Source organism: Cyrtonyx montezumae, unplaced genomic scaffold, assembly GCF_038088225.1.
Source record: "Cyrtonyx montezumae isolate F1298 unplaced genomic scaffold, pur_monq_1.0 scaffold_12, whole genome shotgun sequence".
NCBI lineage: Eukaryota > Metazoa > Chordata > Aves > Galliformes > Odontophoridae > Cyrtonyx > Cyrtonyx montezumae.
This window is the reverse complement of record NW_027071848.1, coordinates 17764128-17780954: the sequence shown is the minus strand read 5'-3', so window position 1 is coordinate 17780954 and position 16827 is coordinate 17764128. Positions and strand designations below refer to the sequence as shown.

The 16827-nt window shown below is 40.5% G+C and overlaps 1 protein-coding gene across 1 annotated transcript in view; it reads right to left on the bottom strand.

Moving 5' to 3' along the window:
- The window catches only part of MTUS2 (microtubule associated scaffold protein 2), a 140408-nt gene extending 123856 nt beyond the window's left edge, over positions 1–16552 (bottom strand). The window contains exons 1-3 of the mRNA XM_065730147.1: positions 14276–16552; positions 9656–9896; positions 475–681 (exon numbers count right to left, since the gene is read on the bottom strand). Of these exons, the coding sequence (XP_065586219.1) occupies positions 475–681; positions 9656–9896; positions 14276–16552 (2725 nt within the window). The remainder of the gene's footprint in view (positions 1–474; positions 682–9655; positions 9897–14275) is intronic.
- Positions 16553–16827: the final 275 nt, after the last annotated feature.

The window sequence follows — 16827 nt, the reverse complement described above, 5'->3', positions numbered from 1 at the left end:
TGGCATTACACCACCAATTTCGTAAACCATGTTTATTACTCTGCATGTTAAGGGACAGAAAGAAGCAGATGAGAATGACTGTTGTTCATTCTAGATGCTCTGTATTCAAAACTGTTCTTCACGGCTGCAGTGTGCCCTTACCAAACACAGTTTGCTGTGGTTATTTACTCACTTTAGCTTGTATGAAGGGATATTTTACATTAAAAAAAACCCAACAAATAGAAATATGCTTCAGCCTCACCCTTAAAGCAATTTTCTCTGCTACAGGGAAAACAACTCCTATGTTCATGTACATCCAGCAACTATTCATCTATTATTTTTTTAAATTATAACGGGAGATCAAGATACCAAACTCACAACTCAGTGGCAAAGAAATGATTAGTGAGTACAGTGAAGACTACATTAGGTCTTGTATGCAAACTCCAGCCTGGACAATCCTTTACATACTCCCCAAAAAGAACTTTCTGGACTTACGGTTGGTTGTCCTGCTTTGATCACTCTGAGCACTGTCGTTTGACTGGTTGCTGGAGACAGAGGATACACTTGAGCTCCTGACAAAACCGAATGCTGCCAGCTTGGCTGCTGGCAACCGCGAGTAACCTGGAGGGCGGAGTGCAGACGGACACGGCTTGGGGAGATTTGACTTCGCAGCATTTGGACACGGGACTTTCTTAAGATCAACTGAAAGAAGGAGAAAGGAAGAATTTTTAACAAACGAGCTCATCTGGGACATACTAAACATTGCCAAATAAAACCTGTTATAAAGACTGAATAGCAGTTTCAGTGGCTGCTCAAAATTGCAGTGGTATCTTACACTGTGCTCCACTAAAAAGTAATTTTTTGAAACAACTGAAGTTTGCAATACTTTTTAAGATGTGGAATGCAGCAAGAACCCGTAACACATAAAGTCAAAATTCCAGCAGAGTAACATAGTTCAAGTCTGCTACTTTCTTAAAAATATCTTCTTTTATGCTGTATCACTTCCTACTTTTAGATTTCTTATGTGTCAATTAAAAGAAACACACACATGGACAAACACACTATTCTTAGCCTCCGTTTTGGAAGCTATTGCAGGACACCAATGGTTCTCCTCAAGGACACACGACTTCTTTGCATTTCATCAAAGAAAATACTTCTTTGAAGTCTTTCTTTCAAATTTGCTAAAAGATAATGTCCTTCTCTTGCACCAAGCCCAGGAACAAGGACTGGGAAGTTTACTTTTTTAACACACCACTAGCCATTTCCACCAACGGTGATTAAATCACTGTAAAACATCAGCTTACGTGAATGACATATCCCAGGTCTCAGACAACTGCCAATAGAGGACTTACGGAGGATGGAGTTAGGCAACAACAACTATTTGGCTACCATGTCTGTTCTGGTAATGCCAGCTGGGCACCTCTCCCCATTTTGTGTCCTCCTAATTCCTATCCTGCTATTTGCTTAATTGCCTAAGTGTTAATATTTGCCTAAGTTTGCTTAGGCAAACTTTTCTAGGCGAATCCAGAAGATGGGTCCATAAAGGTCCCAAACTGTCTTCATGGAAGGACTGAAGCACTGAGTCCGGATACCAGGTGGATCTCTACTCCAACTGCACGTAAACCTTGGACAGTTTTCTCTGTATTTTTGGTGCTATAAGATTCCTGTTCTTTGTGGAATCTTTAGAAGAAGAAGAGTTATCTAAAAGGTGATTCTAAAGTACCTAAGTGACCACAGGGTTAGAAGAGAAGGCAGCATTACTACCATCAACATACTTGGTCAGAAAGGTCACAGAGTCAACTTTCTGTTCCCATTTGGTGACAACTATTCATGCATCATCCTGATGTATACTTCAAAGGATGCAGAAAACATTAATAGTATAAAGGAAAAGTAGAAATTAACCACACAGTAAGAATATAGTCTTCACTTTATTACACTGCTTAATTCTTTTGTAAACTATGTAGGTCAAAGCCTTATTAATTTTAATGAAGCATTACACTTTGATGAGAGTTTACAGAAAATAAGACTAACTCCTTTGAGTAGAAAAAAATGTTATGGGGATTTTGAAACATAGTTATGTACCTCATGACAGTAACAACACTATAATCTTTTTTTTTTAACAGAATGAACCCTTTTCTTTTGAAATTGCAAAAGCTGTAACATCCAGAAAAAAAAAAAAAGGAATTTGTTTTTCCTATAAAACATATTCCTATAAAAGACACTAGAAAATACTCCTTGCTCAGCAAATGAAATAATTTCTATACGTAGGTTGCTATGAAAGTAATGCCTCCTGTTTAATTCCATGGAAACTAAAGCAGATACAAAAAGGATATTAACACTGTTTGACAAATTCTCAGCTACAAAAAACTACAACATAGTCACCACCATTAGGAACACATTAGCCACACAAAGGCTGTGGATGCAGTCTACCTGGCTTTTAATAAATTCTATGACTGACTCCTACAGCATATGCTCCTGAAGAAGCTGGCAGCCCATGGTTTTGCTGGGTGTAACTTTTGCTGGGTAAAAAAAAACAACAAACTGGTTGGATGGCTGGGCCCAGAGAGTAAAGGTGGTGGGCTGACAGTTGGACTAGATGATCTTAGTGGTGTTCTCCAACCTTGAAGATTCTATGATTCTATTTGAGTGTCTTCATACAATGTGGGATTCAGATCACTTCATGCCAGTGTTGCATTAATGGTAGCCCCCTGACGTGAAGCAAACAGGAGGATCCATGTCAAACCTTGCACCCCTGTCCATGGAAGGAGGTGTTGAACCTGGATGATCTTTGAGGTCCTTTCCAATCCAAGCCGTTCTCTGATTCCTTAATTTTAAGCACAGCAATGAACCCACCCAGGTCAATGGCAGAAGGGAAAAGCCATGGGGCTGTCCTTCGTGCGTTTTGCAAGCTTCAAAAAAATGTGCAACCACGAATGTGCTACGCAAATGGAGAGCTGTGATTCCCAAGAATGACTGAAAATTGAAGTGGAAGGAGAAATATTTCTACTTGAGGGAAAAAAAGTTCTAAATATCACCAATTTCCTGCAGCAGAATAGGGCAAGATCTACTGGGGAAAGGGGTTGGAAATGGTTTTGTTTAAAAACAATTTGAAATGTATTTATCCTAGGAACTTGAGGTTCACCTGGACTCCCACATCCCCAGCTTAACTATTGGGACACCTGCACGAAGTCCCCAGGCTGCCCCTCTCTGCACTGCTATGTGACTATGTGCCTACAGCCAGTGCTGTGCTGAGTGCCGTAGGGGGAGTGTGGAAGCATAAGCACTATCACAGAAGAAGAAATTTCTTCAAACCAGGCTGAATGCTGGGGCTCTTCGCCTGGAGAAGGCTGTGAGGAAACCCCAGAGTGGCTTTCAGTATCTAAAGGGGGGCTGTAAGAAAGAAAAGGACAGACTTTTTAGCAGAGTGTACTGGGATGAAATAAGGGGAACTGGTTTGAAACTACAAGAGGGAAGATTTAAATTGGATATAAGGAAAATGTTTTTCACAATAAGGGTGGTGAGGCAATGGCAGAGGCTGCCCAGAAAGGTGATGGATACCCAGTCCCTGGAGACACTCAAGGTCAGGCTGGATGGGGCTCTGAGCACCTGATGGAGCTGTAGGCATCCCTGCTCATTGCAGGGGGGTGGACCAGATGGCCTTTAAAGGTCTCTTCCAACTCAAACAATTCTACAATTCTAGTATTTAGTGACAATTTCAGTACCTTGCTGGACCAGAAAATGACCACCCATCTCCACATCTCCACCTTTTCTTTGAATCCAATCTCTTAGACTTGAGCTGATGACTTGGTAATATTATATTCACACCTTTGTGCTTATGAAATTTTCAGTTTGTGACTTCAATTCAAATTCCCCCTGAGCTAACCATATTTTGTATCTTAAACTCATAATCAACTTTAGGTTATTTTTCACTCCTTTTTGTAATCCAACTTGTCTGTACCACAAGGACCTCCAGGCTCACACCTCAGGGACGCACTCAAATCCTTAAAGCTAAGTCAGTGTACGCTTTTTTACTCATTAAAACACAGGAGGTGGCAGCCTCGTGCACCCATTTTTTCTAAAAAACATCAAGTTTTAAGGTGCATATTCTTTCTGCTACTTAGAAGAATAGAAGCAGTCTGGCAAATGTGGTCTAAACGTACAAAACAGAAGTTACATTAATGAGAAGTTTTCATTTTAATAAAAATCTGCCAAAATAAGCTAAAAAAGTTGGTATACATCTTTCCAGCTGCCTCACTGCTTGAAGCTAATTATAGAATTAAGTGCTGTTGTCTGCATGGCACACAAGTGATTTTCTGTGACACCTCAAACTGCTCCCACCTAGGAACACGAAAACATTTTGAGATAGCAACTGACTGGCACAAAACAGATGTGTCTGTGAGCCTTAAGAAGAGCCTGAGTGAGACTTCTGCATTTGCACTGCATACGAATGACATCCCCATGAACGTGTATAGCTAATGAGCAACTTCAATGTGACTTCTCCGTGAAAGCTGAAATAGCTTTTAGCTAAAAGAAATGAAATGTTAAAGTAATGAATTACGCAGATGTGTTCATACAAGGAAGAGTAGCAGTTCAAGAGTTCAGCTCCACTTGTGATTCAGGATCTGTGCTAAGCCTTCGATTTCCTAGTGGGGTTATTTTTTTGCTGTTTTTTCTCTCTCACTCTCTTTCTCTTTTTTTTTTTTTTTTTTTATTTTGACAAACATTTCCCTAAAAACTGTAATCATTAGATGCAATTTGCTCTCAGGGAGTGTATCTTCTTTTAGATGGCACTCTGATCATTCTCCTCAGTTTGTATCAGAGAATCCAGGGCAAGGAAGCTACCTGCAATTTCGCTTAACCCATCAGAGATAAAACAAGCAGCTTTTCAAGACACCTCAGAGTTACCCTATCTTGGTATCTTCAGATATTAAAACCATATCTTCCGAATCAGAAACTGATTCTGTTCCCATAATCCTTGTGGTTTCCCAGTTACTGACAAACGATTTTCCTCTGTAGAAGAACAGAGTAAAGAGGACTCAGAACAGAAGGATTCATTATCTACACCTCAAAACAGAGGTTTTACATCAGTGCCCAGATGGTGCCTGGCTCTCTTCATGCTCCCTTATCTAAATGTCACCAAGCCTGGGACAGTCCAAAGGCAAAAGAGTTGTCACTGCTGAATATCAGTTAAATCCTGATCAGCCAGGCCACTGTTACATGGCAAGAAATGCTCAGTATCTCCTGCTTCAGATTCAAACACCCCCAAACGCTGCCCTGTGCCTACTGTGGGGAGCGGAGATGGTGGCACTTGGCCAGGTCTTAAGCCTGATGATGATGTCCACAGCAAGATGCTGATGAAGAGCTGTGTGTTTCCCTTTGAGCACATAACTCTTCACATATTTGTTCAGGTATTAGGTATTCCTGAGAATCGACACAACCAAAACTGAAATCCTATCAAGAAAATGCTGTAGACACATCAGCATTGCCAATGAAATCCATGATACGTCTGCAAATACACAAACACATATGTATGTATGTGCCTGAGTAAATACAAAGTATTGCTGTCCTGATGCATACATAAAATGAATCTTTAACAAGAGTTGACTTATTTAGAAATGAAAGGAACGGAAAGACCCTCAGGACTGGAAAATTTAATGCACAGAGAGGTAATAAGGAAACAAGATTTCATTAACTAGCTCTTTGAGAAAAAATTACCATAAATACTACTGAAAAAATGTAATAAAGTTTTAATGATGAGATCTCTGTTGTACTTTTCGAAATTAGACATTAATACTATTAAAATAATCAGCTAATGAATGTAAATCCTGGCAGGTTTGCTCCAAGTCTTCATAACCAAGGAGAAGATATGCATAATTTATAAGTTATAGATACAGTATACTTCAGTGCTTGTTTTGAATTACAACTTTCCCATAGAAAGAGCGGTGTCAACACAAAATAAACAAATGTTCAGCTTTCAGACACCCAATATACTGTTTAAGGACTTCCTATCTTACCTACAGTGCACAATGTTTTTCCTACAACTCAGAGTGCTTGCTGGACCCATCCAACATAAAGCATCACCTAAAGAGCAGCACTGGGCAGTAAGGAACCCACAGCCACTGGCAGTGCATATGCCCAATGTCCTACACGTGAAGAATGACCACTGCCCCAGTCACATTTTAGGCATTACACTTGGAGAACTGTAGGATCATTTAGTATTATTTTACTTCCTACCTGGCATGTCTTACAATGACAAAAACCTCTTGCAGTCTACCACAGCTGCTCAGGGATTGAATTTATCAATTACAGTCATTTTAATGAATATTATTATACACAGGCCAAAACACTCATCTTATCAGTGCTGCTTAAGCCGACTGCTACATTAGGAAAGGCATGGCAGAGGGGATTAAGTCCTTATTACGAAGCATGGGCTCTGTTCTCAATACTGTGCCATGGCAATTTTCATTTAAAGAGCCCAAGTGGTACCCCGCACTTTGTCACTGGATGGCAAATGACTAGATCCCTGTTTCCATGACCTCAAGGTAGGACTGAAATCACTGGGATTAAAAAGTGGATTAAAAGCTCAGGATTGAGCTGCAAGAGATGCTGATTAGCATTCTTGAAGATAGGACTGGTATCCTTGAGACAAAAATACCTGCTGGTCTCCAGCTGCTTTCGCTGCAGACCACTCAGCCCTCACATTCCACCATACCCATATGACCAAAGGTCTTACCAGCATCACTACCAACACACTGACTATGTATGTTTACACATTTCTTTTCCTTATATTTGTAAATATGACTACACCTAAGCTACATTTAATCTTGTTTCTCAAATATAGCATCAAAAACAATAGATCAGATTAAAGTTTAATACCACAATGAACTGCCAAATTAGAGAAAAGTGGTTGATAAAAAGCTGGAAATGGTGTTGAGTACATGAACATCACTCGTTTGATATGACTCATATGGCCCGCATCGGTATGGGCACGTCTTGCTGATACTACATCTTAACAATGTTAACACCAGCCCTTCTCTGACCCCCTCTGCTCAGCCCCTTGCTGGCTTCGGGGCAGCCCTCCCACTATCCTCTCTCTCCTTTTCCTACTTCAGTCCCATCTGCTGTCACTTGAGCCTCTTTCACGAGCAATTTGTTCTTAAACTGAATTATCAAAGATGAAAAGACTGATATGCTGGTTTAAAAAGTTAGATGCTGATGAAAGATTAAGTCATTTGAGATGTACATGTCAAAAGGCTTCAAGCAGAGGTAAAGTGATTAAAAGCTAATCTCAAGTCTGTAAGTGGGAAATAACATGCCAAAACTAAAATAATGTAACATAACTGATCAAAGGAATCAGAAATACAAGACTGATACGGGAGGCAATGAATCATCACAAAGCAATGCAAAGTACTTTGCAACAGAACAAGATGTTGCAGACAAAAAATCAGACATGCTTTTCATCTCACAAGGAAAACAGAAAGTGAGATGCCAGAAATGAAAAAATAGGTGTCCTGGGGTGGACAGTGAAAAACTGGAGACATTAGCAGCCTCTCCAGAACAAGTCTTGGGTAATTTAAAATCAATAAAAGCAGTCAGAGTCCACAGACCAGATGAAGCAAACTTCAGGATCCTGAAGGACATAGCAGACAAATTATTGGAGTACCGTGAGTTATCTTTAATAGTTTCTTTGAAACAGTGAGGTATCAATAGGCTGGAGTGTAACAAACAAAATAACAGCTGTAGGAAGGAAACTATAGAGAGCTATAGACTAACTTTGACCTCCAGAGGTCCAGGAAATAATCAGTGATAAAGATTCCAAAATATCCCAGCTGTTGAGAAGTAGGAAAACTTCAGGAAATGGGAACTGCAATAGAATAGGAACGGTACTAATAGCCAGTGTTGTTAGTACCTTCCTATATGCTTCTCATTCACTGGAATTTTTAAAGATGGGATTACAGATGATAAATATGACAGTCAGGTTGACAGTGTTTAGATTTTTAAACATCAATATAGAAAGACAGTAAATTAATACATATACATATTCAGTTCTCTATAGATTAAAAATGGCTAAAGAAAGTTATGCCTGCAATCATCAGTGATAATTACACTGGATGAATAAAAATCAGGGCAATATTCATTTCTGAAGAGCAGAAAACACTATTGGATTTGTTAGTAGGACCTATTTGTATATTCCACTCATTTTTAGCAAACTTCCTTCTGTTATGCAAGAGCTTATCTGAGTTGTATCCTAAACTAGCAGTGTTTCCAATTAAATGGAAAATGTGGTCCAATTGTTCTCTGCACCTGGATTCTTACATTCTGTGCTGACTGCACTCAATTTATAGGGCTAAACTGATAACTAATACTTAGTGCATAATCCTGCAAAATTAAGTTGTATGCAGCAGAGATTGATCAGCTTCTTCTAACAGCATCAGTGTAGATAGACTCCAGATACAAAGTCAAATAGTAAAGGACAACGGCAAAGCCTTGTGCTACAGAGAACCTTGATTTGCTGATAATGTTGATTCCTGGTAGGCTGTACTGAGGCTGACACTCTCTTCTCTGGTTAAGTCAAAATACTCTGGCATACTTCCATTCCACATCTAAATTTCTTATGAGGTTTAAGTGATATAGAGAAAAATACAGTGAGGAGAGAAACAGTTTCCAGATAGCTGCAAAGAGGAAGAGAGCCACGTCAATTTCACATATTAGAGGAAGTAAATAGTAACAAAAATGAGGCAAAATACCAAGGAAAAACTTTTAACTTGAAACAAGTCTTGTACAGGAGCAGCCCTCCTTCAGAGGCTGCAAAATCACTACAGCGGTTTTTATAGTTTTTCATGAATAAGTGAAATAAACATTTTTCAAAAGGAATTCTGTCCTGGGGCAAGAGGAGGGACTGTATGACCTCAAGCCATTGTTCAATGTAATCTTTTTTGACTACAATCTAAAAATCTCCGCAGAGTTGTAGGCTGCTAACAGCAGCTCTATTTCACTGACAATGTCTGATTTTCAGTTGTTCATGAACTTGCTGCTGCTTAAATATATGTTGTTAAACTTTCAAGCCATTCCAGGCGACCAAGGAGTGTACTGCAGAGGTGATTATTCTCCATCTCATGGTGCTGTACATTTCTCCTTCTGACTTTTCTCTTCCTTTTCCCTCCCCTGTAATTCTGCCTGGGGTCATGCTGTGCCCTGCACAGTAGCTGGGAAGCAAAAGGTTTCAAAAATGTTGTATCCAAAGTGGTGAATATCAGGGTTTCAGAGGATCGAGGTCTCTCCCACTGAACACTATCCGCATTTTCAGAGAACAACACGATGTCCAGTGTCACAGACAGATTGAAAAATGGGGTCTTTATGGTGGGGAAAATGTTCCATTGCCTTCCACATGACAAAAGCAAAGATTTTTCAGGCACTTACAAGGAGGAGGAAGATGAAACAGAGCATAATGAGAATTATTACTGAAATGGATCCTCCTTTGGCAATGAACCTGCTCAACAACTTTTGTGCAAGACCCAGACTCCACAGTCAGCCTTGCTTGAGGATAAAAAGAGTGCTATTGGAGCTTTGTAGTACCTGGTCAAAATGTTGCTCATTTTGTGTAATTTCTATCTGAAATATATATATCTTATTGGTAACTATATTTAAAGGAAAGGAAAGAAAGATGATACTATACCTGAAGCATCAGGATGATAGAGGCTGGGAGCAGTCGCTATTTCTCCTTGCTGATGAAGACACGTGCCTGAAGATCTCTGACTTGCAATGAGAATCCTGCTTTTGGCAGATGGTAACCTGGAGACTGCACCCAGTCCTAACTGTGGCTTAAGTATCATGGCAGACCGATAAAAACTTGGTGAGACCTCATAGTGAGTGTATGGTGGAGGACAAAATTCATCTTTTGCAGGCCTTTCCCCAACCTAAAGAAAAATCATCAACACAGATATTATGCAGTAAATCAATATGTATACATCATATGGATACATCAATTGCTCGTAAAAGCTACCTTTCTCTCCTTGTGAATCCGGGCTTCAGACCCATGTAGACTGATGGTCTCTTTAAAGAAGGGATGGCCAATCCATATGATCCCCCCACCACAAACAGAATCATAGTATCACAGAATTGCTTGAGTTGCAAGGGACCCTTAAAGGTTTCCCTGCACTGAACAGGGACACCTACAGCTCCGTCAGGTGCTGAGAGCCCCATCCAGACTGACCTTGAATGTCTTCAAGGATGGGGCATCCATCACCTCTCTGGGCAACCTGTGGCAGTGCCTCACTAAAACAAGTTCCATACATATTCCAAGCTCAAAATCTGGCCAAACCCAAATAAAGAATGGCTATCTTCCCAAAAAGCAAAAAGACAAACAAAACATATCTTCAGCTAGAGAAAATGAAGCTATTTAATGAAGTCCTGAAAAGTGACACTATTTAAATAGGTGAATACACCAAGAGCGTGCAAGTGGAATTATTATTAGAAGTTATTTAAAATACACTTACTGAGATAGATGTACTTTAAAGAGAGTCTGTTTTAACTTAAACTGTTATGCATAAAGTCGAAGCTATTTTAAGTTCTTTTTATGAGACAAATGGTGTTGTCAAATTGTTTGTCTGTGAGAAAATCTCTATGTATCCTTATGTCCTTGCTATAAAATATGCAGTATAATCTGTGCCTCTGAGCTCCTGAAGAGATCCACATGGAGAGATGTACATGTTTCTATATGTTGTATTTTCAGAGGGCTGTCAGAATATTCCAAATCAGTGCTACAAAACACAGCTGCCCTGGTTCCCTGATTGAGTTCTTGCATCCACAGCCTGACCCTCACCTCTGTGCTCTGCTTTCCCAGACTCAGGATGAGGGCATACAGCAATACCAGAAAGCTCTCTGGACTTTCATTTCACTCATTCGCAAAGAACTGTTTGCTCTTCTGAGTAAAGATCTACTTATTCAGTATTTCCTTATAGAATGCAAAATCATCACAATCCAGAAAGAACCCACAAGTACTTCTTCAGCATACTTTATTTAGGCCAGAAGAAAAAAAAAATGGCTTAGGAAATAGGAATTCTGAACTAAATTTGCTTAAAAATTAATCAAAAAAAAGTGCCATAGGCTACCTAGGAAGAAAAGTAACTGGCAATTAATTAACTCTGCTGCAAGTTATGATGCATATAATATGCCAAATCAATTTCTATTTAGCAATTATAAGCATTTAGAATATGCACTTTAACACTGGCTATAAAAGCTTTGATCCGAGCTGCTTCAAGAGCTTTAATCCTAATTTAGCAAATCTTTTATTTGCTAAAAGAGACAAGATAGGCCTTAAACCATTAAGTATGGAATCTTTGAGGTCTTCACACAGGAACTAGGAGGACAGAAGCAACGAACACTAAGTGTTATATTTTTCCTCTGTTTCTAAATTTGTGGTACTACTTCCTGCCATGAGATATCCCAGTCTCCATTTTTCTACTGACCTACTTCCACAAGTTGGGATGCAGGTTTTCACCGTACAAATGATTCTCTATGCCTGGATTGTAGCAGATGCTTAGCTGCTTATTTTCAGTTTCTAGATACAAGCCTGTTTTCCTGGGTATGATTCCATTATTTTTTTCTCCCTGATGAATTTATTTCAATCAGATTTCACTACACTCTTCTTATCCTCTCATATTGACTGCCAATAAATACACCGATGCCAAGTACTTCAGTATGAGGAACAGGGAAAATCCTTAAATATAGAATGCAGGCAATTCTGATAAACTGGGTCAGCTTAATGAAACCTCCAGTTACCTCATTTTCATCTTTATTGACAGCATGCTACAGGTATCACAGATATATGCACACATAGTAATTGCAAGGATAAAATATTTTCTCAAGCTGAGAGAAGTAAGAAGGATTTACCCAACAATATCTCAGGAAAAAGATTTGGTTCTTGGAGATCTGAGCTCATAGAGAGACATAAACTTGCTAAGTAGATACATACCTTCTTCTTTTGTATTTAATAGAGAATTCCTGAAGTGCAGAATTCAACTGGACGCCATAGAACCATATGCAACTACTGATTATAAGGCCATTACAGAGCTGCTAAAACAGATTTGGATTAGTACAGCCCATTCGCTAACAGGAAACTCAGCTCAGAACTGTACTGTGCATTCCCCACTCCTCCCATTTAATGAACTTGTCAGAAAGAGCTGCAAGCAAACACATGAACCACTTGGGAACTTCCACAGCCTGAGTAACTCTGAGCAGAGCTGGCAGCCCCGCCAGCAGGTGAGGTTGCTCAACACCTTCCTTTGTGTTGCTTCGTTTATAACACTGTCAAATAGCCTTCCTCAGACAGGTCGTGCCCAAGACAGCACCTCCCTGTCAACTTCCAGCTCTCAGCACCCAAGGGGGCATTTAATTGTGCCTACTGCTTAGCTAGCTGAAGGCTGCTTAGAGATTACAGGTCTGATTGATAGCAGCTATTAACACCCCCATCATAGCTATGTAAAGAGCTATAAAATGCTGATCCAAGTACAGCGAAGCCCAAATCGGGTATGTGAAATAGGGCAGTCTAGGAATGTTTCCCTCACAAAGTTAATGTAGAGTAGTCGTCCTGCCCTAGCATCTCCTTGTCTACAAAAACTCTGAGTCTCAGCACTGTCAATTTGCCAGGGTGATTCTGATCTACCTCAACCCATTCCAATTGCTTTTCTTTTACTTGATAGATCCACTCAGTCATATTGGGGGATAAGATGCCTTGGGCCCTCTCCAGAAAATAAATGTTGTCCTGATAACTCTAGTCTAGAGGAAACCACACTGCAGATGTGTCACAACCTGAGTCTTTTTCATGCTAAGAGCAGTCCTCCACAGTTACCAGAAATTGGTCCTTGGTTCCCAGCTGTGTTTGTGACATTGCCTGATTTTCCAAATACCAACTGTATGGACTATAGAAACCTATGGTCTAGAGAAGGCCATATCACCCTATAAACAGCCAGACAGCTGCAAAGCCTGCGTTATGTTGGTTTTAATTTCAGTTAAATGGTAATAATCCAGCAATTTTCTCTCACCTTACAGGGAAATTGTGAACATACCCTAGTAATGGCTGGCACAGACAAGCTCACAATGACTTCAGTAATCTGTCCTCTGAATGAAAAACATAAGGCAAGGGCTATAGAACCTGAATGGGAAAGGGTAGCGAGTACTTTGTCTGAGATAATACCCTTACAAAAACTTATACTCCAAGATCTCTTCAACATATGTCTGTTAGGCTGTCTGTTAACATGCAAGAAGGATCAATCTACATGCACACGTGCAATTTTAATGTGGGTATTTGCTGGCTTCTGACTGCCAACTCTGTCAACGAATGTGTTATTTCAAGGCTGTTCCTTGGATACTGTATATAGAATGAGGTAGGTATATAAAAAGAGTAATTTTTATTTTAAAAAATGTTATTTTGGTTAAAATTAAATATAGTTGTGGGATCTTGGGTATTTATGTTTAAAGCTTCTCTGCTGATCCAGCTTCCATAGGTCCAAAGCAGCAGACTCAAGGCTATATCACAGGACTAAATATAACCCCCTCTTCCCTGTCCTTTCACAACCTACCAAGCAATGACAGCATTCAACCACAATGCTCACCTGCCAGCAGGGACTGCAGGGAGCCCAGATTACCAATGTGGAAACACAAACAGATATGAGGGCTCAGAACTGGGCAGTGGGAATTCCATTACCTTTTGGCTGCTCAGGACAACTTTCCCAGGAAAGGAGTTTTCTTACTTAAGATGCTAGGCAATAGAGCAAACTGTTTAAAATGAGTCAAAAAGGAAATATTTTCCTGCATGATGTACATAATCTAATGAAATCCGACAGCTCCTGTTTTTCTGTATAGCTAAACATAAGAGAATGCATATGGACTGCTAGTGCTCAGACTGCAAAAACCTGCCAAAAGTCCCATTAAGGAGGAAAAGTCTCTGTGGGCAAATTACATTAATTTCACAAAGATGTTCTTTGGAAAAAAACTTAAGTTCCATCTAAGGATAATCAAACAGCATGGCTTTTCCTATCTAAACATCTCTATTTATACTCTAGCAGGTGACTGGTATGCTGGGAAATGCTGGAGGAACATGGTGACAACTTCCAGTCATAGATCAGACAGCACATCAAGGTCAGTGCCAGAAAAGGTCACATTTATTTCTAATGATCACATATTGCTTTGCTTTAGGATTTCCTTCTTCTTTAAGGTTTGAGAACTAACTTCTGGCAGCAACAAGTAAGCAAACATTCACCACTTGGTATACAAAAGGCCAAAGCCACCTGCTTACCTCCTGCAAAAACTTCTCACCCATTGGACTGAAGTGATGACCTGGGGGCCTAATTCCTGACACCACCAGTCCAGAACTGAAGAGCCTTGGCTTCTGGAGATCGGGTTTAAATTTGTCATACAAGATGCTGGGGGCCTTCCCCTCCCCTCCACTGGATGCCTTCTGCTCCGTGGAGATGGGCACTGCACATGCTGTGGTACCGTACGGCAGTCCCGCTGGTGCAAACGAAGGATCAAGCTGCTCTATTGAACGAGGGTTTCTTCTGATGTATGTGATGATTTTAGGTCTCACAGGTTTGGGTTTGGGTATGGCAGGTTTTACCTCCATGCTGTCCTCCAGTTTCTCACTGCTGTCACTGTCCACATCCACCTTATCTGCAAGGGAGCCCTTGGAGTGGACCAGGATAGGTTTGGGGATTGCGCTGCTGCTGGCAGTTTTCATAGGCACTTTGGGGGATATGTTTATCAACTGTGTACTGTCAACAGGAGGTAGGACTGAGGAGGGTGACAGTTTGTCAATGGGGAGTGCATAAAGGTCTTTCAAATTACTGTTTGATAGTGTGGGCTGACTATTAACATCCAGCATTGCCACCGGGCGCACATGAGTTGGAACACATAAAAAGGTGTCAGCCTTTGCTGAAATCTTACAGCTCTCTGGTGCTGCATCTGGAAGATGTTTCTGTGCAGGAGCTGTCTTTTTATTTGGAACCAAAAAGCTTGAAGTTTCGACATCACTGTTGTGGTTGTCAGGTTGTTGGTCTGACACTATCTCTGCACTGCACACTCCGTGTTGTTCCAAGAGATCAGAAGCAGGCACAGCAGCATCCTCAGTGTTTCCTTCAACTTGCATCAGTTTGTCCTCATTAACCTGCAAGGGTGTGCTGTCAGGTAGATTCATGTTAAGAGATACCTGTTCACCGACTGTTTGAGTACAACCTGCATCAGCTTCATGTAAAATTTCATTCTTTCTAGGTGTCACTTTGCTACTGGAACTACCATCGCAGGTGAGTGGGAATATTGTTTCCACTTCTCTGTCTTCCTCACTAACCTGAGTAGCTGCCCTACTGCCACTGTCATTGCCTCCTCTTCCTTCCCCATGGATGGTGAAGTTATCACTTGGCAGTTTGTCATCAGGAGAGGTTACAACTCGATCTGACAAGGGATCCTCTGCTTTATCACAGATGTCTTGAAAATGGGATGTTTGGAATGTTGATGTGTCAGACTCAGACTCTCTCTGTTCTTTTTCTGTTGTACTTCCACCTTTCTTACATCCCAGAAACTCTACCACCATAATTCTCTCAATCCTTTGTTGACATGTGTTTTTAGATTGTAGAGATGGTGCAGTCTTAAGCTCTGGTTTCTTACTTTTATCACTCTGACCTAATTGTGCTTCTGATTTACTAGCAATCTCATTGGGCTTAACAGCTGAATGATGATTGGTATGAGAAGTATGCAGTGTGCTTTCAGTGTTAACATTTGGTACATTTTCTGGCTTACTTACTTTCTTGCTCCCTGAGGTAGATGGTTTGGAATAAAAGACAGTATTTTCCTCTGAGGTATTGTCGAGTGGACGAAACACCACCCCAAGAAAATGATCTGTGGAAGTTTTTTGTGATTTCTCTGTATTTCCAATCAAATGGTGTGATCTGTCAATGGAATCCAATGATGCAGAAAGCAGACGTTTACAAGACACGCGGCCAACACATTCTTTTGTAAGTGTTTCAGAGTGAGGAGAAAATTTACGGGGTCTGCCCAAAGAGAGCCTTTTTATTCTTTCCATCTCCACAGTCCTGGACATTTTACCCTTAGGAAAATTCTGGGTGAAGTCAACGTCGCCTTTTGAAACTATCTCCAGGTTAGCATCATTTGTGCTGCTTTTTAAATTGGACAAACTTTGTCCTCGGCTAATCCTTATATGCCTTGCTATATCCTTAATTTCACTGGTCCTGCTATCCTTCCCCATTTCCCTGCTGATGGTTGAGGGCAGCTTACTTTCCTGTACACTGGTGTTACAGGTCCGAGAGTCTCTGAACACTTGTTTGTGCTGTTCTGTATCCAGACGAGTAACTTTCTCTGATCCTCCAGAGTGTATATTTCCACCCTCATCTGTCAAACCCTGTTCCTTGATATCCCCTTCTGTGGTTCTATCTTTTGTCATGATTTGGTTGGCATTGGTATCTCCCACACTCACTGTGCTTTCATTATTATTTTTTATTCCACTGCGGTTGTCCTGAAGCTGGGAGTAACATGCCTTGTTTGGGATTAATGGAGCACTCATTCTGAAGCTTCAAGTGACTGCTTTTTTGGCAGCCCTAGGTAATGAGAAAGCCTTTTTCCCCTATCAGATTAACTAACTGTTATGCATGCTTCAGTTATAGGCTTAAATTACAAAATGATCAGTAAGAAATTCCTCAGCAGAAAGCTTGGAGTCTCTTGTCAAAGTCACATTTTTGTGCTGCTCAGTTGCCTTCAGTGCAGCTTCGGGATCCAGGAAATCCTTAATGATGTGCAGTAGAGAGGTTCAACGAAAGCAAAATAGATCTGTCAAGTTCT